The sequence below is a fragment of the Topomyia yanbarensis genome, chromosome 1 (genome assembly GCF_030247195.1).
Source record: "Topomyia yanbarensis strain Yona2022 chromosome 1, ASM3024719v1, whole genome shotgun sequence".
In the NCBI taxonomy this organism is placed as follows: Eukaryota; Metazoa; Arthropoda; class Insecta; order Diptera; family Culicidae; genus Topomyia; species Topomyia yanbarensis.
In genome coordinates this window covers 10,120,966-10,146,937 of record NC_080670.1, presented here as the reverse complement: position 1 = coordinate 10,146,937, position 25,972 = coordinate 10,120,966, and the positions used below count along the sequence as shown (strand labels likewise).

Below are 25,972 nucleotides of genomic sequence, written 5' to 3'. Positions count from 1 at the left end.
TCTTTCCGTCATCATCCTAAATTTGTTCATTCGCTGAATCGTTGTGAACGTTGTAAACAATATTCTGATTATGTCTAAAATTTATTATTTTTAGATACCTGAGGTCCCTAGTTTAAATTAACTCTTAAAACTGTTCTTCGACAACGTAACCATGAGTGACATCGCTAAACTAAAGGCTCAAATTGTGTCCCGATTCAACATCAGCGGATTCCAGATTCGAAGGTATGCTATCTACTATACTGGTACTTGACTGTCCGATCTCGCTCATCACTATTACTCCCACAGCGAAGCAAGCATCTTCCTAGCCCAGCAAATCTCACCACTGTCCGATGGCGATCGGAAACGCTGGCTGCAGAACATTGCCAATCACGTCCAGGGCCAAAGCCTGGAACTGCCCGTGATCGAAAAGAAACACATCGAACTGGCCATCAAGGAGGCCAACAACACCGGACTCGAGGACAACGAGTCCGTGTTCGCGGTGATTAATGCATTCGATGTGCCCAAGTTTCGCTACTGTGAAGAGAAGAAAAAGTTTCTTCCGGCTACTGGGACGCGCGGGTTACTCCCCGGACCGGATGCCAAATCGGAATACATCCGCGATCGGTATCTGATGCTGTGGCAGAAAACCAGCCGTCACGAGATGTTCAACAGTAGCACAATTGGAGTTAACAATAATGAAAAGCGTTTGACACTGAAGAAAATCGAAACGCTGCTGTCGACGTCCAAGATGAACGATGTTGTGATCCTCGGGCTGCTGACTCAGTTGACCGAAGGAAATTTTTACCTGGAAGATCCAACCGGAGTGGTTCCGATTGATATCAGCGAAACTGCATTCTCCTCGGGGCTCTTCTGCGAAGGCTGTTTCGTTTTGGCTTGTGGAAAGTTCCGCGATGGAATATTGAAAATCGAGGAAATGGGATTCCCTGTAACCGAACTGGCCACAAGTAGTCGAGCGTTTTTCGGCACGGTTAACACCTGGGGAGGTCGTTCCAAAAGTTTGTTGAAATATTCCCGTAATCTAGCGGAATTGGAGAAAAATGATAGTAAAGATAGCATAGTATTTTTGTCTGACTGTTGGCTAGATAATCCGATCGTGTTGGCAAAGTTGAAGATGCTTCTGCAAGGGTACAATCAGTTTCCACCGGTAGCAATTGTTCTGATGGGACCGTTCGCTAAATTGAACGAAAATGTGTACTCTTTGAAGGGACGTTTTCAGGCACTAGGTGACATTCTGGCGGGTTGCGAACGTCTCAAAATGGAAACCGACGTCGTGTTGGTACCGTCCTGTGATGATCCTGCAGCGGCCAATATCCTGCCACGACCACCGCTTCCCGAGTGTTTAGTGGGTGACTTGAAGAAACGTTATCCGCGCGTTGTTCTTGCTAGCAACCCGTGTCGATTGCAGTACTGCACCCAACAGATTGTGGTCTGCCGAGCGGATCTGGTGACGAAACTGTGCCGTAATACGATCTACTTCCCCAAAAGTGGTCAACTGGAGGATCACGTAGGCTTGAACTGGTTTAATTTCAGGTGATGGGGTTTTTATTTAATTTGTTTTTTTTTCAGTTTGCTCGTACACTCATCAGCCAGGGCACGCTGGCTCCGTTGCATCCGATTGCACTGCCCGTGCATTGGAATTACGATGCAGCATTGTCGCTTTACCCGTTGCCGGATTTGATAGTCGTTGGAGACCCTTGTCAGGGCTTTCAGACCACGGAACAGGAGTGTACCGTGATGAATACAGGCTCGTTTCCAAAATCCAAATTTGCCTTCAAAGTGTACATTCCATCTTCGCGGACAGTGGAAGATTCACAGATTCCGGATGATTGAAACATTCTTCTATATTATAATAAAGAAACGCTCGTTGTTTACCAGCATCTGGCATATAACTTTTTGCTTTGTATCGTATCTAAACATTCTTTCACGGCTCTAGGGGAGAGTAAAGGTGATGTTGCAGCTCGGTTCTAATTTTTGTGACGATCAGGAGATCTGAGAATAGCTCCGCACATTCCCGCTGCGAGGCGAAACTCACCCGCGAAGGGTGGAAATTTAGCCCAACCATAGCCAACAACAAGCTGCTGAAACGCTAGCGATTCTGATGTTACCCCATAGACTATTTCAAAAATTATGCAATAGAGACAGAATCTCCCCTCCCGGAGGGACCCACTCTGTCTCGGAATACCGTGATGTAATTGACCAGCAAACACTGATCCTATGGGGCATTGGGGACGACCAAGGGAATTACCATAATTTACCGTCAAACCCATTCGAGATATTCTTGGTCTGGTCTTGGCTCAAGAATGACATTGAAGGAGACCCAAACAAGACTATCAAGACCACCAAAGAGGCGCGCGGATCGCCAGGGATAATATTCTATATCGATATCAAGTATCTATAGCCAAGCAGTTCAATGGGAGTACAAACTAACACAATAAAGATGAATTTCGGGTTATGGAAGCCGGGATATAGGTTAGCACCAAGAGTGGGTCCCATCACCCGGAATTCATCTTTATTGGAATGATCTTTATTGGAAATTCTACCCCTCACCGATGGAGTGTTACCGGTGCGGGAAGTACGGGCATAGCACTAAAAATTGTAAACATTCAGAGACATGCACCCGGGAACATGAAGTATCCCGAGAAAACCCTTGCAGAAAAATCGTCAACACTTTTGGGAAAACAAATCCCAAACAAGGACCTCAAAAATGAAATGGCACAGCCCCACGAAGTGTTTATCGACGTCAAAAGGCAAACATTACGGGAAACCTTCCCTTCGGACCCACCACTAGCACACCTTCACAAATAACACAGCAGATCGCGAAACCAGTTACCCCAGTCAGATAATTTAACAACGAAGACAACACCAACCCACCCTGCAACAAAGCATCCGAAACAGTAAGCGGCCTGTTCAGGGAGAAAGGCTCCCATGTAATGGGCCTCTGCTCACGGCTGTACCGGCCTTTGCCCACGAGCCTTGAGCGGCAGTTGCTGCAGGGGATCGGATTCCCCCCCGGGTAAGTCCAATCAAAATCAGTTCCTACGGTTCCCAACCCAACCCCTCTCCAGTGTTTCGAAGACCAACAACCCAGGGCCAGAACTAACTCCGCTGGCCGTTCACTAGAACATCAACGGTATGAGAAATAACCTCGGGGCCCAATCTCAATCAGGTCCCAACTCCATTCATTGCCATGGGGAACCTTAACGCGATCGTCAGATTTATCGCGGGAACCGACACCGTGATATACAACGGCGGCAGTACCACGTTCATTCGCAGCATCGCCCTCGACGTTACCTTTGCCTCCAGCTCCATCGCCGGGCTATGCGATTTTTTTTATAATTATTAAATTTATTTAGGCCCAAATGCGGTAGCTCAACGAGGCCGATTGTTCGTTTTTTACAAAAAATAAAAAAACAACTATGTTAAGTTTTTTGTCTCGTTTAGACGCAGCTTTCTGCTGCGTGTTGAGATCCTTTTTCTAGGGGGCGAAATATTGCCAGTGTTGTCCACTGCCATTTGAGGTTCGATCCGTTTGTCTTCTTGTGCGTTGTCGTTCATGTCCATGTCCTCATCCGTACTACTTTCCTGCTGCTCGCGGTCAGATGTTCCAGTTTGTGTCTTACTCTTATCGGTCGTCATTGTATGTTCGTATTTTTCGGCATTCGTTTCGTTGTTGTTGGTGCTTGATCCGAAGATGTTGGTTTTGCAGCTGTTAGTGGTTTAGCGTAAGATGGTTCTGGGCTGATTTCAGTTGGATTGGTTAAGTTTTCCTTAACAGTTTCTACGCAAGGTTTTCCGAGGTGCAGCTTCTTCGTGCAGAACTGGCACGTAGGAATTTGCCCTGGGTACGTGACTAGTGATGTTTGATGAATGAGAACATCGTCACTTCCTAACGCTGGGACGGTTATGTATGAGGGAATTGGCTTGGTCACACGCATTCTCACCACACGAACACCGTTAGGGATGCCCGGGAAAACATTCCTCCAAGTCTCATGTGTAACGGAGTCTACTTCTCCGTATTTTTGCAAGCATTTTTTAATCGCGCCGTCAGGGGTACGCGTAGCCAAATCATGGACACGAACTTCTACAACGCCGTTCTCGATGTATACGGGAATGCTATATTTAACATTGCCGCATTCGGCGGTGTGCTGCATGTTGTTTCGCGAGGCGAATGACTCAGCTTGGTTAATGTTGTTGAACGAAATCAGCACGCAATGTTTGATATGATGCATTTGTAGGGTTTTCACTTCAGCCAGATTGAGTTTCATCTGCACTTTTAATAACTGTTCCACTTCCCGAATGGCTGGTCTTACGGGGCATTTCGAAAAATCAACAGCAACACAGTTCGGCTGTATCTGGGTTGCTTTTTGCTGGGCACCGTCACTCATCACTAAATCGCACAGTAGGTATAGGCTATTGTTTTATGGACTGCTTGTGTGATAGGCACCGATTGATTTTTATGTAGAATTGACTGTTTCACTTGCGCGGGACGATTTTTTGCTTCTGCTCAGGGCGAGATGTGAAGACAAACTGGGCTATGCGATTGTTCCATGGCCAATGACACAGCCGGGATCGACTACTTCCCCATCGAGCTATGTATAAACCGAATCCAACCCAAAAACTCCCAACGCAATTTTGACGAACGCTTACGACGCCGCCATTCAGCACCACCTCTTTCGGAACCGCACGTACTTGTCGGTCGAACTCTTGGAAATGGTCGTCAACGCGGCGGAAGAATGAACCAGCAGGACTCACACCAAACCCTGCCGTACACTGGTGAAACCCGGAAGTCGCTGCCGCCATCAAGGCTCGCCGAAAAGCACTCCACACGCCGCAAAAAACACCGCCCAATAACCTCCTTCATGGTTAAAGAATGTATAACTTCAGGAAGTTTCGGAATACCGCAGAAAAAATCATCCAAGCGTCGAAAAAACCTGCGTGGACGGCATCTATCCGGACTCGCCCACTGTCGAGCTGTGGATACGCGTCAACGCACTCAGCAGCAAACGCCGACAAAATGGCTATTCTTTCGTGGTCAATGACACCACCATAACCGACTCTGAGAAAGCGCGGTCTGGATAGGACGCCACTTTAACTCGATCTCCGCCACCGACGCCCTGCTACCCCCCTTCACACGGCGATAAAGCAGACATGATGCCTCCCCTACTACGTTCACGCCAGACTCGACAACCGCCCACAAAGGACCCTTTACCATAGTGGAGCCCACTGCCGCCCTCGGCACTACATGGGGGAAAAGTTCGGCAGGGTGGACTACCCGATGCTTAGGCACCTTCCCACCGGAGGAAAAATGGCTTTGCTAGACTCCTTCGACACGATCTGAGAAGGCAGGTCCTTCCCTGAAGACTGAAAGTTGGCTCGTCGCGGTGAGTCGTTTAGATGCTGCTTCCATGAGCGTTTTAGCTCCTGTTTCCGTGAGTCATTCAGCTCTCATCCTCATCACGATCTAATCGGATAGTCCCCGGCGGTGAACTCACTCTACTCCGACTGAGAGTTCGCCGGTGGTGAACTACCCTACTCCGACTGAGAGTTCCCTGGCAGCGGAATTTCTCTCGGTACCGATGTCTATTTCGTGCGCCAATTCGATCCAATATTGATCACGATATAGTCGGATAGTCCATGGTGGTGAATCTACTCTACTGTGAATTCCCCTGCGGCAGATTTTTCCCGATACCTGTATTCGTTTCCGTCAGCCATTTAACTCCCCGCTTCGGCCCGATTAACTCGATCTAGTCCCCGGCGGTGGACCTAACCGCGTTCTACAACAACTTCAACGATGGTTATACAAGGAAATCTCGGCACCTTTGTCAAAAATTTCTTAAACCGACGCTTGGGAGTCTACATAAGCGGCACAGTCTGACGCGTTCTGCGAGATGAATCCCGGTCAAATCATTCGGAATCCTGAATGGAACCAGTATGTATTCCAGCTCAAATGCAACAACCGATTGAGTCGAAATCGGTTGTTGCATTTGAGTTGGAACCATACTGACTCCATTCAGAAATCCAAACCGGTTCCGGAATGAGTTTAACTGGGGTAGAGTGCCCCAAGGTTTGGTACTGGTTGTTACCATCTGTTCGTGCACGCGGGCGACGTTATGCTGGTGGCCCTGGGTAGTATAATTACCGGATTACTAAGATATCTCTCCAGGCCGTCGTCAACGTGGTCCTTCAATGAGCACTTGCCACCGGATATCACTGCTGTCAGTTGTGTTTGGCATTACCCTCGACCGGAAATTAATACTTCCAGCGCTCGAAACAAGGACTGCGAGAGCAGAAAGTGGCTGGTCGTAGTCGGACTTTCCGACATCCTCGGGCTTCTACATCACGGAGCGGTCTGGTTAGCCTCCAGATTACTATGGAGCACACCGGCCGATGTAGCCGGCGTCGAAGCTGAAATCTTATCCTGCCGCTGGGAAGCAGCTCGGGTGGCTTTCCAACGTGCCCTAAGCTTCTTCGAAAAAACCTCGGATGACGAATGCACCCTTTATCACCACTGCAACTACCCTAAACCTAGAATTTACTAGTAACAACTTCCTACCAATCTACTGCGTAAACCGGTTGCGACCACGGACCTGTAACGACCCCGAACCCAACAACGCCGACGGCCGTATTCTGCGCGACATGTGACGACTAATCTCACCTCACTCTACGTGACTTTTCTCACCCGATTCTGAAGGGTCGCTTTGGGTGACGCGAGACGCCCATTTAACGGCAATGTGAAAAACTCACCTCCACGAGTCGACTCTCAGAATCGCTCGAGAAAAGTCACAGAGTTAGGTGAGATTAATCGTCTCACGTTATGCGCTGCGTAGAATAAGTCCGAGCTATTGGAGATGCTTCCGCTAAGAAGGGTGAGCTGGAGGGGATAGCCAAAAGGAGACACCGCTGACTCGCACCCATGCCATCATCCGTTTTGTAGCTGTCGGTGTATATTTTTAGATGTGCTGTGGGTATTTTCGGTGGACTAGTATGCTGCTCGGGTGGACAACTTTTATCGATAGGGCAACGCTCGGCTTTATTCTCCACGGCGTACGACGTGAGACGATTAGTTTCACCTCACTCTATATGACTTTTCTCGCGTGATTCTGAGAGCCGGCTCGTGTGAGGTGAACTGCCCTATTCTGCGCGGTATGTGACGTGAGACGATTAATCTCATCTCACTTGACGTAACTTTCTCACTCAATTCTGAAGAGTCACTTCGGGTGACGTGAGACGCTCATTTAACCGCAATGAGGAATCTCACCTCACCCGAGTCGACTCTCAGAATCGTGCGAAAAAAGTCACGTAAAGTGAAGTGAGTTTAGTCGCCTCACGTCACATGCCGCGCAGAATAAGGCCGGAAATGTCCCATTGTCGTTAAATGGGCGTCTCACGTTACCCGAAGTGACTGTACAGAATCGGTTGGGAAAAGTCATGTAGAGTGAGGCGAAATTAGTCGGCACACGTTGCGCAGAATAAGGAGGATGCAATGCCCGGTCCAGCAATATTGCGATCTCATGCATCTCTTTCCAAAAGTCCTCACCAATGAGATTTGATGGTTCCATGATTCTATACAGTTTCAAAGGAAATTCGGATATTCAAATCACTACACCTTCTCGGGTACATTTGAATTGAAAACATAGAACTAGCTATTTTTAATATTTATTACAGGTTTTAAATTCTAGCAAATCTATCTCACGTGTACCCGCATTCATAGCTTTTGAATTGTTTAGAAAAAGAAATTCTCCGTTTCGGTACATTTTTGATAGTTTAGAAAAGCATATTCAAAATTTTCAATCTTGCCTATTAGTGGTAGACCCAAACCGCGAAAAGTTAAAATAAAATTTTTATTATAATTACTATCTACTCTATTTCCTTCTCTGCTTCTGTCTGGTGAGCCAAATCACTTTTCTCATAGTAAAAAACAGAGGGACAACTAACCTACGCCTGTGAAGATAATTTGTTCCGTTAAGATATATTTTGACTATATTTTTACAACAAACCTGTTCCTGTTCAAAATATGTTTAAAAGTGCTCATTGAACGCACATTTTGTTGTATGATGGCACGCTTCGGAGTTTTGGTACAACACCAGCCAAATATTGTAAATCAGATGTCTCATTGATACGTGATACTCGGTAGAACTTTTTGTAACCGTATTACTGTTTGCGGTTATGTCACAATCCAAAAGGCGAACAACGATGGAACAGGTCTGTTGATTGTGGCGCACTGTTTGAAACAGTTTTTATTAAAAATTAACATTTGACTATCTCAAGTTACGACTATCGCTATTTTATTACATATAAAACAAAGAATACGTTGAAAAAATATACACGATTCAATAACAATTTGATTTGCATCATAATCATTAGTAGAGTATCACATTTTTGGTATCTTAAATAAATCATTCGACTCGCAAAAACATCTCCATCCAATTCGACTAACAGTCTATTCAATCCCCTAATGCATTCGAACGAAAATTCGTTTCTTATGGGGAAAAAGCAACGTTAGCCTTCAAACATTCGTCCTGTAGTTTATTTTCTAACTTACTCTACGTAAAAAAAATTACCGTTGCCAATTTCAAAGACTCTCCCCACACGGGGCGTAGTCAAACATAATCAAACCAACTAATTGCTATCAAAAATCGACGAAAACTAACAAACAGCCACAAAAATAATCAGGCTTCCCACCCCTTGGATCACGCACTAAACCGACTGTCGTAATCACGCTGGTAGCGCAGCCGGGCAGACTCACGTTCCTCCGCATCCAGATACCACAGGGTGATGGCGTAGCGGGTTCGATGGGCAGGCTGCACCTCGTGCGGGTTTCTCCGGTCGGACCAGAAAAACAGAATCCTATCGAATATAGGCTCAATGTCGGCCACCCGATCGTGACATCCCTCCGGGAAGATTCTGTTGAACGAAAGATAGTTTAATTAGGTGTCCCTAACCAAGGTTTAAGTATAAGCTACTCACCGCAGGAGGCCGCCACTCTGCTGGACGTCCCAGTTGAGATTGAGATAGTAGATGGCGGTGATGCAGCGACCGTCCCGGTTTGGGTTGTCCACGTGTTTCACGTAGTGCGAGCCCGATCCGGGATAACATGCAACCATTGCCTAAAATGTAAGAAAATAAAAGCTCGCTTAGGATGAACAAGGTTCTTATCAGTTATAACTAGACTTAGATTTTTCTTCAACAGCTAAGTAATCAGACGTGCGACCTTGCTTGCTGATCCCAGCGATAAATCGCACAATGACACACATCCACCCACCCCAAATATTTAACCATTCGTCCGGTAGCTAACCGTCGTTTCCCTTCCACCCCACAAAGCACGGGCGAGTAAATTCGCAAAAACCAGTGCTTTACGACAGTCAGTGGTACTAAATTTTTGGCGTACGTGACTTTGCCGACGCCGCCGACCGCTTCGAGTGTGTGATTATTGCAGAAAAAAAGCTCAACGAAGTGCAAAGAAAGGAAAGAAAAACATTCCACAATCCAAGCAACCCATCGTGCAATGCACAGCGGTGGTGGTACACGGTGGTTTTTGCGGAGCCGCTGATTGTTGTGGAAATCGCGCATTACTCCTCGCGCAAATAATCGTCGAGCCATCATAAACCCCCCCATCCGTTGGTGCCCGTAGGAATCAATGGGGAAGTGTTGACAGTGAGCCAGTCTGCTGGCTAGGATTGGAGTGCGCAGCAGCGCACGCGCAGTTAAATCATGAATGAATCATGAGGATGAGGATCGGTTCCGAAAATACTGTAAGCTGCTATAGATTAATGAGTTTCATGTAGATATTGATAGCTGATATTGGACTGCTACTGACAAAGAATGGGTTTTATTCCGTCAGTTGTAAATAAATAGCAAAAGTCATGGCATCCTGCTACAAGGTCGTCGGCCGTTGAATGTTTCCGCTTTTGACTTGATCCATTAATAATACCTTTCACACGATGCGTCAGTCTTTCGTCGCCAGCACGTCAAATCTCAGCAAAACAAAAACAAACATAAATGGTTGCATCACAGATAACAGACATCCATCTTGAGCATTAAAGTTGTGTCAAAATTGACGGTTTTTCCCTAATGGCAATTCAAATATTAAATACAGTGAAGACCCCCTCACCTCTTCTTTGTATATAGTTGTATATAGAATAGTTGAGTAGGGCAGAGTGGCGTAAAAGTGTGATGTACAAGTTCAATATTGTTACGCACCACATCCATGTATATGAAGGACAGTACATAGACCATCCGATCGTTGGTAAACGACACATTAGAGCATTGCATTCTCATATTGTGACAAATGTCAAAGTAAGCTCAGATGCCAAATTTCACACCATTTGGACAATTCTAGACCCCCGCCCACTTCGCTTGAAGTTTTTGAAATTGGTACTATGGGAACAAATAAAGGAAAAATATGTTGAATGCTAACTTTTAAAAGAGCACTCAGAAAATTACAATTCATACTTTTTTTAAAGGAAATAAGCTTAGTATTTGAATGGTGATTTTTCTGTTTCTACAAAAAATGCGGAAAAGTGGGGGGGGGGGGGGGGGTACACTTTGTCTCCAACATACTCTGTGATGCAAATTATACATATTTTGCAGTTTTTATAATGTGAAAAAATCTCAGAAATCGAACGGAATCTTTTTGTCCGAATACGAGGAGTTGGGGTTATTCATATTAAATTTCATCATTTTCTCGTGCATATATCTCTATAGTTCTTCTATCAATTTTCATAAAATATAACTTGTTGAACATGGAAAATTCTTAGGAATAAAAGAAAAATAGATTCGTTTGCGGTAAAATTTAGAAGCATCAAATTTTTTGGCATTAGCTCTACAAATCACATTTTTTTCATTGAATGTCATAATACCTCAACTGCCCCTATTTTTCCAGGAATGAAACTTTTCTCATGTGATTCCTAAGCGTATTTTACACTAAAAGTAGTAAATTAAATAAGAATTTTGTAGTTAAGTGGAGTTAATATGAACGATTTTATGATAAAAATGTGAAATCGAGATTATATGGTCGGTGTTAAGTCAGACCGAACTAAGTGACAATATATTGATTTCGAGAAAAACGAGTTTAAAGTTTGAATCGCAGCATCCTTTACGTTATAATTGGAAATTTATTTTTGCCATAATTCTTTATTGTTACATCTTTCGAATCTGGCAAAAGACAAATGTAGCTGAAGAAATTCTTTATCCAGTGCTATCATTATCTCATTTTTTCATGTTTTGCGACTTAGTCCGGTCTGACCTAACACCGACCATATGTCAGATAATTTGATGTTTCTGAATTTTACCGGTAACAAATCTATTTTTATTTTGCTCCCAAGGATTTTCCACGTTCGACGAGGTACAGCTTATTAAAATTGAGTGAAGAATAATAGAGATTTAATGTGAATAACAAAAGACCCTATAACCCCAACTTCTAGCATACGGACAAAGGTCAAAAAGGTTCCGTTTGATTTTAGAAATTTTTTCACATAATAACCTGCACAATGTGTATAATTTGCATCACGAAGCAGAAAAAATATTAAAAATAGGGGATTTTGGGGACAGAATGACCCAGTACCCCACTTTCCCGTATTTTTTCTAGAAACAGAAATATCTTCATTCATATACTAAGGTTATTTCCTTCAAAAAGCAGTATAAATTGTAATTTTCTTATCGATACTTCGAAAGTTATAGTGTTTAATATGGTTTTCCTATATTTTTTCCCATAGTACCAATTTCAAAAATTTCAAGCGAAGTGGGCGGGAGTCTAGAATTGTCCAAATAATATGAAATTCGGTATCTGAGCTTACTTTGACATTTGTCACAATATGAAAGGGGCTTTTGAGAATTCAAAAAACATTTTTTTTTTGCAATGCCCTAACGACACATTGACAAAGAACGATAGATTTATTACCTTTGAAAAAGGTAGCAAAAACGGTAGCCGCAACGTTGGGCAGTACATAACAGCCGTTCTTATATCATATTTTTAGCGGCCTGATAGGACTGCAGCTTATAGCTTAGGGGATCTCGGTCCGTCCCGCGAGACAAAATTTACAAAATCGAACGAATTAGCAACTGTCTGCCAAGTAAACACCGGTCCTCGGGAGGAGGATTAAATTTTGCGGCTTTCTGTTTCAATCACTTGGATATCAATTCAGTAAAACTCACGCACTAAACGGAACGACGACAGAACCACCTTTGGGGGTAACATCTCAATTACCTTTGGATGTGCATTTTACTCAAATGTTAAGCTTGAGATGGAAGTCTGTACTGTGTGCCGAAATTGATGTTGCTTCTCAGTTTTGCACGACCCAGGGGGAACTTGGTCTTAATCCCACTGCTCTGTCATCCATGTTACGTAATACTCGTTCTAGAATATGGTTTGTTTAGGGTCCATTCATAAACAATGTTTCGCAGAAAAAAAAAGTAAAAAAACAGTTGGGGAAAAGCCATGAATTACCCAGAGAAAAACTAAAAATTTGAGACGTACTAGTGGAGCGGGGTTAATAAAATCAACAACCGTTGATTTTATTAACCCCGCTCCACTAGTACGTCTCAAATTTTTAGTTTTTCTCTGGGTAATTCATGGCTTTTCCCCAACTGTCAATATGCGACATCATTTATGAACGCCCCTTGGTAATATCTTTAGAGCAGACAATCCAATAAATTAATAAATAAATTTCCCATCCAAATAGATAACGACGACGTCAGGATGATCTGCAACCAGTGCTGAGCTCCATCACGGTACCGATGGCAAATCTACTAGACAAATGAGAATGAAGCGGTTAGCACTCAAAACAGTATGCGATGCTTATATTGAGTTCCGGTTCTCACTCCAATGAATTGGAAACAGTCAGACAGTTCTTCCGTTAATCTCTCACTCATTAGAATCATCACTGAGATGAATGGAAAATGACCATCATTTTATTTACAGCATAAATACGGCTATGACGGTCATCTTATTACAAACATTGAACTAGTATTAACAAAAGGGTGGTTTCCTACTAATAAAATTGCATAAAATAAACAGAGGTGAAGAAAAAACCCAACAATGCTGGATTGCATTGATAGTATTTTGCTTACCACTTCAACACAAAATAAATGGTACTCAATATATGTCATTTCAATGAGTTCTCTCGCACGGCTTCTGTGACAGATGGTTAATTTTGTGGTGGTCTTTTGTGGTGTGATAAGGTCATTTCATATTTACCGTCACAATTCAAAGACCATCCTGAGAATGCACAGCACTGCCTGCAACCCAATTTATTAGCATTTTGCATCTTTCCAGTATCTTTTTTTGTGTTGTCTCAAAAAGAAGCTGATATTGTCGGAGTTTGTATGGATACAAGCCAAGGTCTTTTTTCGCCACAGTTTGGATCGTCTTACGTGACACATTGTAGTCCTTAGCCACTTGGTTCATTGATCTAGCCGGATTGTGATGTATTTTATTGGTCACAGCTTTTTCGATCCTGGAGATCTAGATGCTCTGCTTCCATCTTGCAATCGTTTCATGCATCGCCAGAAAAATTTTCGATTCATACCGATCAGTTTCGTTCTGAAATTTCAGAAAATCATTAAACAATTATTACATTAATTTTATTCCTGAAGAAAATAGTTTTTGACTTGGATTTGTTCCCAGCGGTTTGCAATTGAATTTTGACGGATCAAAACATTGGGACCGTTTTAAAAAGCCACCTTGCTTATACTCTTGTGATGGAGGGAAAGCTGGATTATTGAACACCCCGCGAAAGTGTCCTGCAAGAAAGTCTATGGACTCAACTGCGGACTGCGCGCTTGTATCTTCGAGATAAATATTTACGAGAATACCTGCAGACTGTTTTCTAAATCTTGCAGAACGTTGAAGGATTGTTCCGAAGGCTGCCTTGGACTTGACTAACAGACTCGACTCAGACTGTTTTACAACGAGAATCGTCAAAGACATGGGAGTCCAGCGGATCCATACAACCTATGGAATATTTACACCATTTCGCAAGCTTCGACACTCTTCGTTTTTATTTTTTCGTATTACTAAAGGCTTCGTCGATGTACATACACTGATTGGGTAGTTGAAATCAATTAAATTAATTGATAGTCGAGTTACTTGATATTCGACCCATTTGTTTGTTCAAGTTCGGTGTTTAATCCGTTCGTTCGGATAATTAAAAAAAACAATCGGCCTCTGGTCTGTGATGGACGACACTATAAAAGTGCGCGATCTCAATGTACTTAAGACGGACGTCACTTAATCCCTATCTAATGATATCCAAATGTATGTATAAAAAATTGTCTCGGTGTCGCCAAACGTCGCGGTATAAAACCCGTAGAAATATTTACATTTCTGTTCTGCCCGGTTTTTTTTGGGATTTTACGCGAATGGCCTACGTGAATTTCCGAACGTCAGCCGGTTTTGGTTTTCCTCCCAAAAAAGGTCATACGAAAAATGACTCAAAAAACTTTCCTGTTCCTGCATTAGTTAGTGAGCTTTGCTGTTAATTCGCGGTTGAGATAAAAATTTAACATCTTTTTTATAGCGTTTCGCCGAAACTGTTGTAAAACTACCTTCAGCACTAAATAGAAGAAACGGATATTAATCAGCGTATCACATTCGCCGCGCCCGCTGGCTGGCGGGGACACTTCTTTCGTGTCTTTGCCGACAAATTAAGTGGTTGGTATAATAAAAAAAATAGTTATCCGGATTGGGGAATGAGAACCAGGCGCTGGAGGGTGTTGCCTACGTGAGTTCTGGCAGCCTCCGCTATTGCCGAAATTATAGCGGTCATAAAACAGAAACATTACCAAAACTTGAAGCCGGGGGAGGTGGCGACGAGCACAACGACACGATTGGATTACGGTCTCTTTCGGTTACGGTAGGTTAGGAAGAAATGGAGATGCTTACGTGCGAGCAGTACGTTGTTGGTTTGTTCGAACGAGTGCGGCTCCCGCTGTTAAGCAGTGAATTGTGCCATTTGAATGCCAGATGGTAATTTAAATGGACGTGTCGATGCATACGTTTTAATGGGGACCTCCTCATCAGTGGCTCACAAAAAGGTGTTTTAGGATTTTTTAACATGGGAATAACAAGAGGAACAAAATATGTTTTGCGTATTTCTCAACATATATTTACTCAACAACAAAAAATTATTGTTACAATAAATAAAATTGGCGGATTTATAAAAAATCTCGCGCAGCAGCTAGCCGCGGGCAAATCAAACACCGTACAAAATTCAGCCCGTACTTTTTGCCTGAAACAGAAAACTGAAAAACTTCCATATTCGATTTTTTAAAGCTGACTGATGAGAAGGTCCCATTTAAGCGGCGATTGAAAGTAACATACGTGCTGTGAAATCATTTCATTTCTTCACCATTAAACTGGATCTGACTTGATGATTGCTTGCCGATCCGATCCTCGCTGTACGCTATTTTAGCGAAGCAAAAAAAAAAATGAGAAGATTGAAAAGAGGAAGCTTCTCCCCTCAATGGTTCTCAAAATATCACAAGAGCAAAGCATACATACCTTACTATATACAGCAGTAATAGCAGATTAAAACGACACCTGCTTGTGTTTCCTGTTGAACTTTTCAAGGCGAACCGTGATTAAATGTTTTACCGGTATTTTCTCGCCTTTCCAAAGTGAAGCGCTCGATGTAAACAAAAAAAAATTGTCTCCATAGTAATGGATACATAACCAGCTGAAGATTGTTCAAACTCAATGCATGCTGCAACAGCAGAAAGAATAGATCACAAAAACACGTGTTCAACTCAACACAAAGTTAAATATATCCCCACAGCAGAATCGTTTTACTTATCATCCTAAACAAAAAACCTTCAAATCGGGCATGGCCACCTATACGGCGAAGCAAGGGCACACGCATCAACGATGCCCGCTAGCACCAGCCACTGCACTGCACTGTGTGATGGTACGTGATGTTTTGAGCGCGTTCGACTGTCATCGATCACACGATCGACTGCTGGTGCGGAAGCAAAAAACATACATATCTATCTCACCGGCCGGTCGATTCAGAGGCAGCTTCAGATTGCGTCTGCCCGCCCTCGCATGCATGCACGCCCGCGATCGGTCACGTAGTCAACTGACTGCACTCAAGCGGTTTTCGGTTCGGGTTTATTCAGATGCCTAAATTTACTCAGCAGAGAAGATAAATTAACTTTATGGGAATTTGATTGTAATGCACTGCTGCAGTACGGTGCCGCAACGGGAGGAAAGTGGCATGTTTCATGCCGGCGCTGTGTTTCGTTTGTTGGCGGTTTTTCCTCTTCGTCGTGTTCGACAGTGCTGCCATTTTTAACCGATCTATTTGTGTGATAGCAATTTTGAAGCGAGAATTTTGGTCTAAAAAAGATTAGATAATTTTTGTTCACAGTATCTGACATGATTTTTTTCAACTAACTGAGCTGAGCCATGAGTTTTGATTTTTATTTTATTTTTTTTTTTTTTTCATTCAAAGTTTGTAATAATCATTATTGTGGTCAAAAAGTTTCAAAAATGATCATTTGTAGTAATTTTTGAGCTTTTTCTTAGATGGAACATGCATTATTTTGCATAAAACATGAATTTCACATCAATACTCATCGATATGCATCATAAATGTTCATATTGAAGGCCAAACCCAATGATTGATCTTTAACACAAAAAATCATTTTCAACTAAACAAATTTAAAAAAAATGTTATCATTTTTTGTAATTTATTAACATTATTTAGTGAAAAATCATAAAATAATTGATAAAAAAAACAAAATATAATGAAAATAAGGCATTGTTCGGTAAGAAATTTTTGAGTTCAATGTAGCGACCAAATTGATTAAACAAACTATGCATTGGTGTCCCAAGTAACCACGACGCTTCAAATGATGTAAAGTTAACAGTCTTAAATGAGTCGCTCGTGTAATACGATAAAATGCTTCATAACTGTAAATGCAACATGCTCACACTCCCTAAAGCAGCTAAATTTGGGGTAAATCCCCTAACTTATGCAATTGGTGCACAATCCAACTTAAAATTAAGTCTGATGTTTTGTGTTTCGGATTATCCTCGTCAGTACCTAACAGCTGACTGGGCCGCTAGGTAGGCACTAAATCCAAAAATTGACACGCAACTTACGTGTACGTTCGAACGACTGGCCGGGACTGATGTCCCGGTGGTACAGAAGTTCTGTTTGACGAGGATAAAATTGAACCGAAACTTTTGTTGCTATCACGCCAATGTGGCAATATGCTTTCACTCCCTGCTTATCCCTCGCACCACTCCTCGACGACTCGTAAAGGCCTATTTACACCCTCGGTGAAAATGAACGTGAACTCGATGCGAACCAAATTGTTTTTTCCAATATCTCACTTATTAGTGCATAGAAATTGATGAAAATGGAACTAAACGATAGTTCATTAATATACTTAGCGAATCCATGCACAATTATTCGATATAATTGAACCAATGTAATAATATTCGTATTCCCCGATCATTTTAAATATTCCACGGTGAAATATGTTCGCAGTGGATATTTCACTTGTTCACCGGGAGTGTAAACGCGACGATGGGCGGAATTGATGCGGAGTGGTGAATATAAATGTCATCGCTGTTCACGGTGAACGTTCACCTTCGAATACCAAATTGCATTCTGACAAACTGTAAACTGCCAGTTGAGCGTGAAATCGGTGTTCGCTGATGAAACTGTTCACGACTTCCTCCACCGTGAACAATGGAAGGTATTCAACACATGTTCACGTTCATTTTCACCGAGAGTCTAAATAGTGCTTAAACGCGGTAACAAACGGGAACTATATAGAGGCAAAACGTCAAAAAATCAGTGTTGCCACTTTCATGCCTTTTCTAGCTGAATATCACATTTTTCCAAGTCACTGAGAAATAGTTATCGTTAGGTCACAATTTCGAATAGCGACTGTCTGGTTGTGTCGTTGGTGAAGGTCCAGTGAGATCAACTCTCAACTCGCTTTATACCGGACCCTACACGAGCAGACATATTATTAATAAATCGATTGTTGATCAATATGTTGATGGTGTAAGGGCAAAACGCACAAAAATCCTGTCAATCTTATTTTTTATTGGATTGTCTGCTCTAAAGATATTACCAAGGGGCGTTCATAAATGATGTCGCATATTGACAGTTGGGGAAAAGCCATGAATTACCCAGAGAAAAACTAAAAATTTGAGACGTACTAGTGGAGCGGGGTTAATAAAATCAACGGTTGTTGATTTTATTAACCCCGCTCCACTAGTACGTCTCAAATTTTTAGTTTTTCTCTGGGTAATTCATGGCTTTTCCCCAACTGTCAATATGCGACATCATTTATGAACGCCCCTTGGTAATATCTTTAGAGCAGACAATCCAATAAAAAATAAGATTGACAGGATTTTTGTGCGTTTTGCCCTTACACCATCAACATATTGATCAACAATCGATTTATTAATATGTCTGCTCGTGTAGGGTCCGGTATAAAGCGAGTTGAGAGTTGATCTCACTGGACCTTCACCAACGACACAACCAGACAGTCGCTATTCGAAATTGTGACCTAACGATAACTATTTCTCAGTGACTTGGAAAAATGTGATATTCAGCTAGAAAAGGCATGAAAGTGGCAACACTGATTTTTTGACGTTTTGCCTCTATATAGTTCCCGTTTGTTACCGCGTTTAAGCACTATTTAGACTCTCGGTGAAAATGAACGTGAACATGTGTTGAATACCTTCCATTGTTCACGGTGGAGGAAGTCGTGAACAGTTTCATCAGCGAACACCGATTTCACGCTCAACTGGCAGTTTACAGTTTGTCAGAATGCAATTTGGTATTCGAAGGTGAACGTTCACCGTGAACAGCGATGACATTTATATTCACCACTCCGCATCAATTCCGCCCATCGTCGCGTTTACACTCCCGGTGAACAAGTGAAATATCCACTGCGAACATATTTCACCGTGGAATATTTAAAATGATCGGGGAATACGAATATTATTACATTGGTTCAATTATATCGAATAATTGTGCATGGATTCGCTAAGTATATTAATGAACTATCGTTTAGTTCCATTTTCATCAATTTCTATGCACTAATAAGTGAGATATTGGAAAAAACAATTTGGTTCGCATCGAGTTCACGTTCATTTTCACCGAGGGTGTAAATAGGCCTTTACGAGTCGTCGAGGAGTGGTGCGAGGGATAAGCAGGGAGTGAAAGCATATTGCCACATTGGCGTGATAGCAACAAAAGTTTCGGTTCAATTTTATCCTCGTCAAACAGAACTTCTGTACCACCGGGACATCAGTCCCGGCCAGTCGTTCGAACGTACACGTAAGTTGCGTGTCAATTTTTGGATTTAGTGCCTACCTAGCGGCCCAGTCAGCTGTTAGGTACTGACGAGGATAATCCGAAACACAAAACATCAGACTTAATTTTAAGTTGGATTGTGCACCAATTGCATAAGTTAGGGGATTTACCCCAAATTTAGCTGCTTTAGGGAGTGTGAGCATGTTGCATTTACAGTTATGAAGCATTTTATCGTATTACACGAGCGACTCATTTAAGACTGTTAACTTTACATCATTTGAAGCGTCGTGGTTACTTGGGACACCAATGCATAGTTTGTTTAATCAATTTGGTCGCTACATTGAACTCAAAAATTTCTTACCGAACAATGCCTTATTTTCATTATATTTTGTTTTTTTTATCAATTATTTTATGATTTTTCACTAAATAATGTTAATAAATTACAAAAAATGATAACATTTTTTTTAAATTTGTTTAGTTGAAAATGATTTTTTGTGTTAAAGATCAATCATTGGGTTTGGCCTTCAATATGAACATTTATGATGCATATCGATGAGTATTGATGTGAAATTCATGTTTTATGCAAAATAATGCATGTTCCATCTAAGAAAAAGCTCAAAAATTACTACAAATGATCATTTTTGAAACTTTTTGACCACAATAATGATTATTACAAACTTTGAATGAAAAAAAAAAAAAAATAAAATAAAAATCAAAACTCATGGCTCAGCTCAGTTAGTTGAAAAAAATCATGTCAGATACTGTGAACAAAAATTATCTAATCTTTTTTAGACCAAAATTCTCGCTTCAAAATTGCTATCACACAAATAGATCGGTTAAAAATGGCAGCACTGTCGAACACGACGAAGAGGAAAAACCGCCAACAAACGAAACACAGCGCCGGCATGAAACATGCCACTTTCCTCCCGTTGCGGCACCGTACTGCAGCAGTGCATTACAATCAAATTCCCATAAAGTTAATTTATCTTCTCTGCTGAGTAAATTTAGGCATCTGAATAAACCCGAACCGAAAACCGCTTGAGTGCAGTCAGTTGACTACGTGACCGATCGCGGGCGTGCATGCATGCGAGGGCGGGCAGACGCAATCTGAAGCTGCCTCTGAATCGACCGGCCGGTGAGATAGATATGTATGTTTTTTGCTTCCGCACCAGCAGTCGATCGTGTGATCGATGACAGTCGAACGCGCTCAAAACATCACGTACCATCACACAGTGCAGTGCAGTGGCTGGTGCTAGCGGGCATCGTTGATGCGTGTGCCCTTGCTTCGCCGTATAGGTGGCCATGCCCGATTTGAAGGTTTTTTGTTTAGGATGATAAGTAAAACGATTCTGCTGTGGGGATATATTTAACTTTGTGTTGAGTTGAACACGTGTTTTTGTGATCTATTCTTTCTGCTGTTGCAGCATGCATTGAGTTTGAACAATCTTCAGCTGGTTATGTATCCATTACTATGGAGACAATTTTTTTTTGTTTACATCGAGCGCTTCACTTTGGAAAGGCGAGAAAATACCGGTAAAACATTTAATCACGGTTCGCCTTGAAAAGTTCAACAGGAAACACAAGCAGGTGTCGTTTTAATCTGCTATTACTGCTGTATATAGTAAGGTATGTATGCTTTGCTCTTGTGATATTTTGAGAACCATTGAGGGGAGAAGCTTCCTCTTTTCAATCTTCTCATTTTTTTTTTTGCTTCGCTAAAATAGCGTACAGCGAGGATCGGATCGGCAAGCAATCATCAAGTCAGATCCAGTTTAATGGTGAAGAAATGAAATGATTTCACAGCACGTATGTTACTTTCAATCGCCGCTTAAATGGGACCTTCTCATCAGTCAGCTTTAAAAAATCGAATATGGAAGTTTTTCAGTTTTCTGTTTCAGGCAAAAAGTACGGGCTGAATTTTGTACGGTGTTTGATTTGCCCGCGGCTAGCTGCTGCGCGAGATTTTTTATAAATCCGCCAATTTTATTTATTGTAACAATAATTTTTTGTTGTTGAGTAAATATATGTTGAGAAATACGCAAAACATATTTTGTTCCTCTTGTTATTCCCATGTTAAAAAATCCTAAAACACCTTTTTGTGAGCCACTGATGAGGAGGTCCCCATTAAAACGTATGCATCGACACGTCCATTTAAATTACCATCTGGCATTCAAATGGCACAATTCACTGCTTAACAGCGGGAGCCGCACTCGTTCGAACAAACCAACAACGTACTGCTCGCACGTAAGCATCTCCATTTCTTCCTAACCTACCGTAACCGAAAGAGACCGTAATCCAATCGTGTCGTTGTGCTCGTCGCCACCTCCCCCGGCTTCAAGTTTTGGTAATGTTTCTGTTTTATGACCGCTATAATTTCGGCAATAGCGGAGGCTGCCAGAACTCACGTAGGCAACACCCTCCAGCGCCTGGTTCTCATTCCCCAATCCGGATAACTATTTTTTTTATTATACCAACCACTTAATTTGTCGGCAAAGACACGAAAGAAGTGTCCCCGCCAGCCAGCGGGCGCGGCGAATGTGATACGCTGATTAATATCCGTTTCTTCTATTTAGTGCTGAAGGTAGTTTTACAACAGTTTCGGCGAAACGCTATAAAAAAGATGTTAAATTTTTATCTCAACCGCGAATTAACAGCAAAGCTCACTAACTAATGCAGGAACAGGAAAGTTTTTTGAGTCATTTTTCGTATGACCTTTTTTGGGAGGAAAACCAAAACCGGCTGACGTTCGGAAATTCACGTAGGCCATTCGCGTAAAATCCCAAAAAAAACCGGGCAGAACAGAAATGTAAATATTTCTACGGGTTTTATACCGCGACGTTTGGCGACACCGAGACAATTTTTTATACATACATTTGGATATCATTAGATAGGGATTAAGTGACGTCCGTCTTAAGTACATTGAGATCGCGCACTTTTATAGTGTCGTCCATCACAGACCAGAGGCCGATTGTTTTTTTTAATTATCCGAACGAACGGATTAAACACCGAACTTGAACAAACAAATGGGTCGAATATCAAGTAACTCGACTATCAATTAATTTAATTGATTTCAACTACCCAATCAGTGTATGTACATCGACGAAGCCTTTAGTAATACGAAAAAATAAAAACGAAGAGTGTCGAAGCTTGCGAAATGGTGTAAATATTCCATAGGTTGTATGGATCCGCTGGACTCCCATGTCTTTGACGATTCTCGTTGTAAAACAGTCTGAGTCGAGTCTGTTAGTCAAGTCCAAGGCAGCCTTCGGAACAATCCTTCAACGTTCTGCAAGATTTAGAAAACAGTCTGCAGGTATTCTCGTAAATATTTATCTCGAAGATACAAGCGCGCAGTCCGCAGTTGAGTCCATAGACTTTCTTGCAGGACACTTTCGCGGGGTGTTCAATAATCCAGCTTTCCCTCCATCACAAGAGTATAAGCAAGGTGGCTTTTTAAAACGGTCCCAATGTTTTGATCCGTCAAAATTCAATTGCAAACCGCTGGGAACAAATCCAAGTCAAAAACTATTTTCTTCAGGAATAAAATTAATGTAATAATTGTTTAATGATTTTCTGAAATTTCAGAACGAAACTGATCGGTATGAATCGAAAATTTTTCTGGCGATGCATGAAACGATTGCAAGATGGAAGCAGAGCATCTAGATCTCCAGGATCGAAAAAGCTGTGACCAATAAAATACATCACAATCCGGCTAGATCAATGAACCAAGTGGCTAAGGACTACAATGTGTCACGTAAGACGATCCAAACTGTGGCGAAAAAAGACCTTGGCTTGTATCCATACAAACTCCGACAATATCAGCTTCTTTTTGAGACAACACAAAAAAAGATACTGGAAAGATGCAAAATGCTAATAAATTGGGTTGCAGGCAGTGCTGTGCATTCTCAGGATGGTCTTTGAATTGTGACGGTAAATATGAAATGACCTTATCACACCACAAAAGACCACCACAAAATTAACCATCTGTCACAGAAGCCGTGCGAGAGAACTCATTGAAATGACATATATTGAGTACCATTTATTTTGTGTTGAAGTGGTAAGCAAAATACTATCAATGCAATCCAGCATTGTTGGGTTTTTTCTTCACCTCTGTTTATTTTATGCAATTTTATTAGTAGGAAACCACCCTTTTGTTAATACTAGTTCAATGTTTGTAATAAGATGACCGTCATAGCCGTATTTATGCTGTAAATAAAATGATGGTCATTTTCCATTCATCTCAGTGATGATTCTAATGAGTGAGAGATTAACGGAAGAACTGTCTGACTGTTTCCAATTCATTGGAGTGAGAACCGGAACTCAATATAAGCATCGCATACTGTTTTGAGTGCTAACCGCTTCATTCTCATTTGTCTAGTAGATTTGCCATCGGTACCGTGATGGAGCTCAGCACTGGTTGCAGATCATCCTGACGTCGTCGTTATCTATTTGGATGGGAAATTATTCGATGTAAGTCGCAAATTTAACCATTAAAATAGTAGGGTACACGGCAAAAAATTTGATTCCATTAATCCGATAGCGATAGCTGTGTATATAGAACTCAAAAACGGGAATCGGTTATGATTTGGGTTGCAATAGCTTCAAGTTGTTAATTTGTTTCCGTTTTTCGAATTCCGGGCGGCGTGAAAATCAACCCGTAAGTCTACTAGGAGTTTTAACAGCAGAAAGTTTTGCCATGGCTCGAAAATAATTGTTCAGGCGTTGAAATTTGCTTTACCCAAGATTCAGCACCAGCACACGAGGCAAAAAGAGTTTCCAATGCGGTGCCAACACATTTTAAGCATTTTTGACTAAGAGAATGTGACCTCCTTCATCTCCGGATATCAACGCTAAACCATACGTAATAATGATGTTCTAATGACTGCAATTGAAAAAGCATGGAACAACATTACAGAAGAAACCGTGCGAAAAACTATCGCAAATAATTTAGTCGAAAGGCTCCCATTTCGAATAAGTTTAAAGTGAATAAATCTGAAATGTGCCAGAAATATTTCGCCGAAGCTTCCGATTTTTTTTGATGAAAAAAAGAAAAATATTTGGGGTGCCGCTTTATGGAACCACCCTGCAGAAATATTACCATCGTGCAATATCAGTATCCCTGCTAGATTATAAGTGAAACCGACGTATTAAGTGCTATATCTAGCGTCGACCAATTAAAGGACCAAACCCAGATTGCTTGGCTTCAACATTCATGAATGGAATGGTGCCCGGTCGTTCTAATTACTGGTTTGCATTATTTTCAACCGCTCAATTACCGAAAACGTCTTGTAGAGTGCGTGGAAATCAGCGACTATAATTGCAAATCACAGGGCACTAACAATGTTTAAAACTACAGTGGAATCTGTTTGGCTAAACACCTTGAAAAGTTCGCTTCGCTGGTCCGAATCCAGAATTTAGGATGACAAAAACATTCTAAGTGTTTGTACGATCTGGAAATTATTTTCGAAATAAGAAGAGATAGAACAATCAAGTGTTTCGCAAAATTGTACAATCTTTTTCAAGCAACTTTGCTAAGGACGTTATATTTGTAACTTCGATGCTGTTTTTTGCGATGAGATGTACGCTGCTGCCTTTAACATCATTGACGAATGTTAGCACAGATACCACTCCAAAGTTAAAGGTACACACTAGCATCTTAACCCCCGATATTGAGGAGCATCAACAAACTGACGCAATATATTTTGACGTTTCAAAAGCATTTCATAAAGTATCTCACAGCATTACTTTCCTGAAACTGCAGAGTCGCAGAGGATTTCCGTCGTAAATACCCTGCTGGCTGAAATCCTCTTTGTCTAGTTTATGTGCTTTCGCTTGATATGATTTGATATGTCAACCGGAGTCCCTCAAGGAAGCCACTTAGGGCCGTTAATTTTCGTTTTTTTCATGTACGACATCTGCCTTCATATCAATTCTATTCTATTCTATTCTAACCCTTACACAGCCAGTATTGAAAAGCATCCAGGAAAACACTGCAGTTATTCTGTAGTGTTTTTCTTGTCAATATTAATGTTTGAAGCATATTTTTATATGTCGCAAATATTAAAACGTCCAGGCCTACTGTGCAGAGTTGGGTTTGAAGATGTTTCAAAAATAGACGGCAATAAAATTATTCATTTAATGAATAATTTAATTAACGAATTGTTTTGAATCTTAAAGGAGGAAGAAACGAGGACAACCGTACCGACCGTTTCAGTTTGAAGGGGATATGTATAATAAATCGTTGGGAGTGACTTTGCTAAGAAGGTTAATGTCACTCCTTTGGTCCTTTGGGATGCCTCTGCCTTCATATCAATTATAGAAAACTATCCTACGTCGATGATTTTTTTTTTCGTTCCATTGCTTCTGGACTTCACTCTTCTGCACTTCCACTTAACATTAGGGCATTGCAAAAAAAATTTTTTTTTGAATTCTCAAAGGCCCCCCCTCTCATATTGTGACAAATGTCAAAGTAAGCTCAGATGCCAAATTTCACATCATTTGGACATTTTTAGACCCCCGCCCACTTCGCTTGAAATTTTTTGAAATTGGTACTATGGGAAAATATGGTGGAAAAATACATTAAATGCTATAACTTTTGAAGTAGCAATCAGAAAATTAAAATTTATACCTCTTTTGGAAGGAAATAATCTAAGTATTTGAATGGAGATACATGTGTTTCTATAAAAATACGG

The 25,972-nt window shown here is 41.5% G+C and overlaps 2 protein-coding genes across 2 annotated transcripts in view; one reads left to right on the top strand and one right to left on the bottom strand.

Annotated features, from left to right (window-relative positions):
* The first annotated feature begins 75 nt into the window (after positions 1-75).
* Positions 76-1,877, top strand: LOC131676866 (DNA polymerase epsilon subunit 2). The gene is made up of 3 exons (XM_058956235.1): positions 76-222; positions 286-1,504; positions 1,567-1,877. Exons 1-3 carry the CDS (start codon positions 152-154, stop codon positions 1,828-1,830), a joined length of 1,554 nt encoding a protein of 517 aa, XP_058812218.1. The 5' UTR covers positions 76-151; the 3' UTR covers positions 1,831-1,877.
* Positions 1,878-7,615: 5,738 nt separating this feature from the next.
* Positions 7,616-25,972, bottom strand: part of LOC131676858 (hypoxia-inducible factor prolyl hydroxylase) — a 35,284-nt gene continuing 16,927 nt past the window's right edge. Inside the window, exons 5-6 of the mRNA XM_058956229.1 lie at positions 8,968-9,107; positions 7,616-8,904 (exon numbers count right to left, since the gene is read on the bottom strand). Coding sequence (XP_058812212.1) covers positions 8,691-8,904; positions 8,968-9,107 — 354 coding nt within the window. The 3' untranslated portion in view covers positions 7,616-8,690. The remainder of the gene's footprint in view (positions 8,905-8,967; positions 9,108-25,972) is intronic.

Excerpts from the sequence above, each read along its gene's own strand:
- LOC131676866 (XM_058956235.1), top strand. The coding sequence starts at position 152 with ATGAGTGACATCGCTAAACTAAAGGCTCAAATTGTGTCCCGATTCAAC. Across the intron at positions 223-285 it reads AGCGGATTCCAGATTCGAAG|CGAAGCAAGCATCTTCCTAG; the intron begins GTATGCTATCTA and ends TTACTCCCACAG. Across the intron at positions 1,505-1,566 it reads GTGGTCAACTGGAGGATCAC|TTTGCTCGTACACTCATCAG; the intron begins GTAGGCTTGAAC and ends TTTTTTTTTCAG.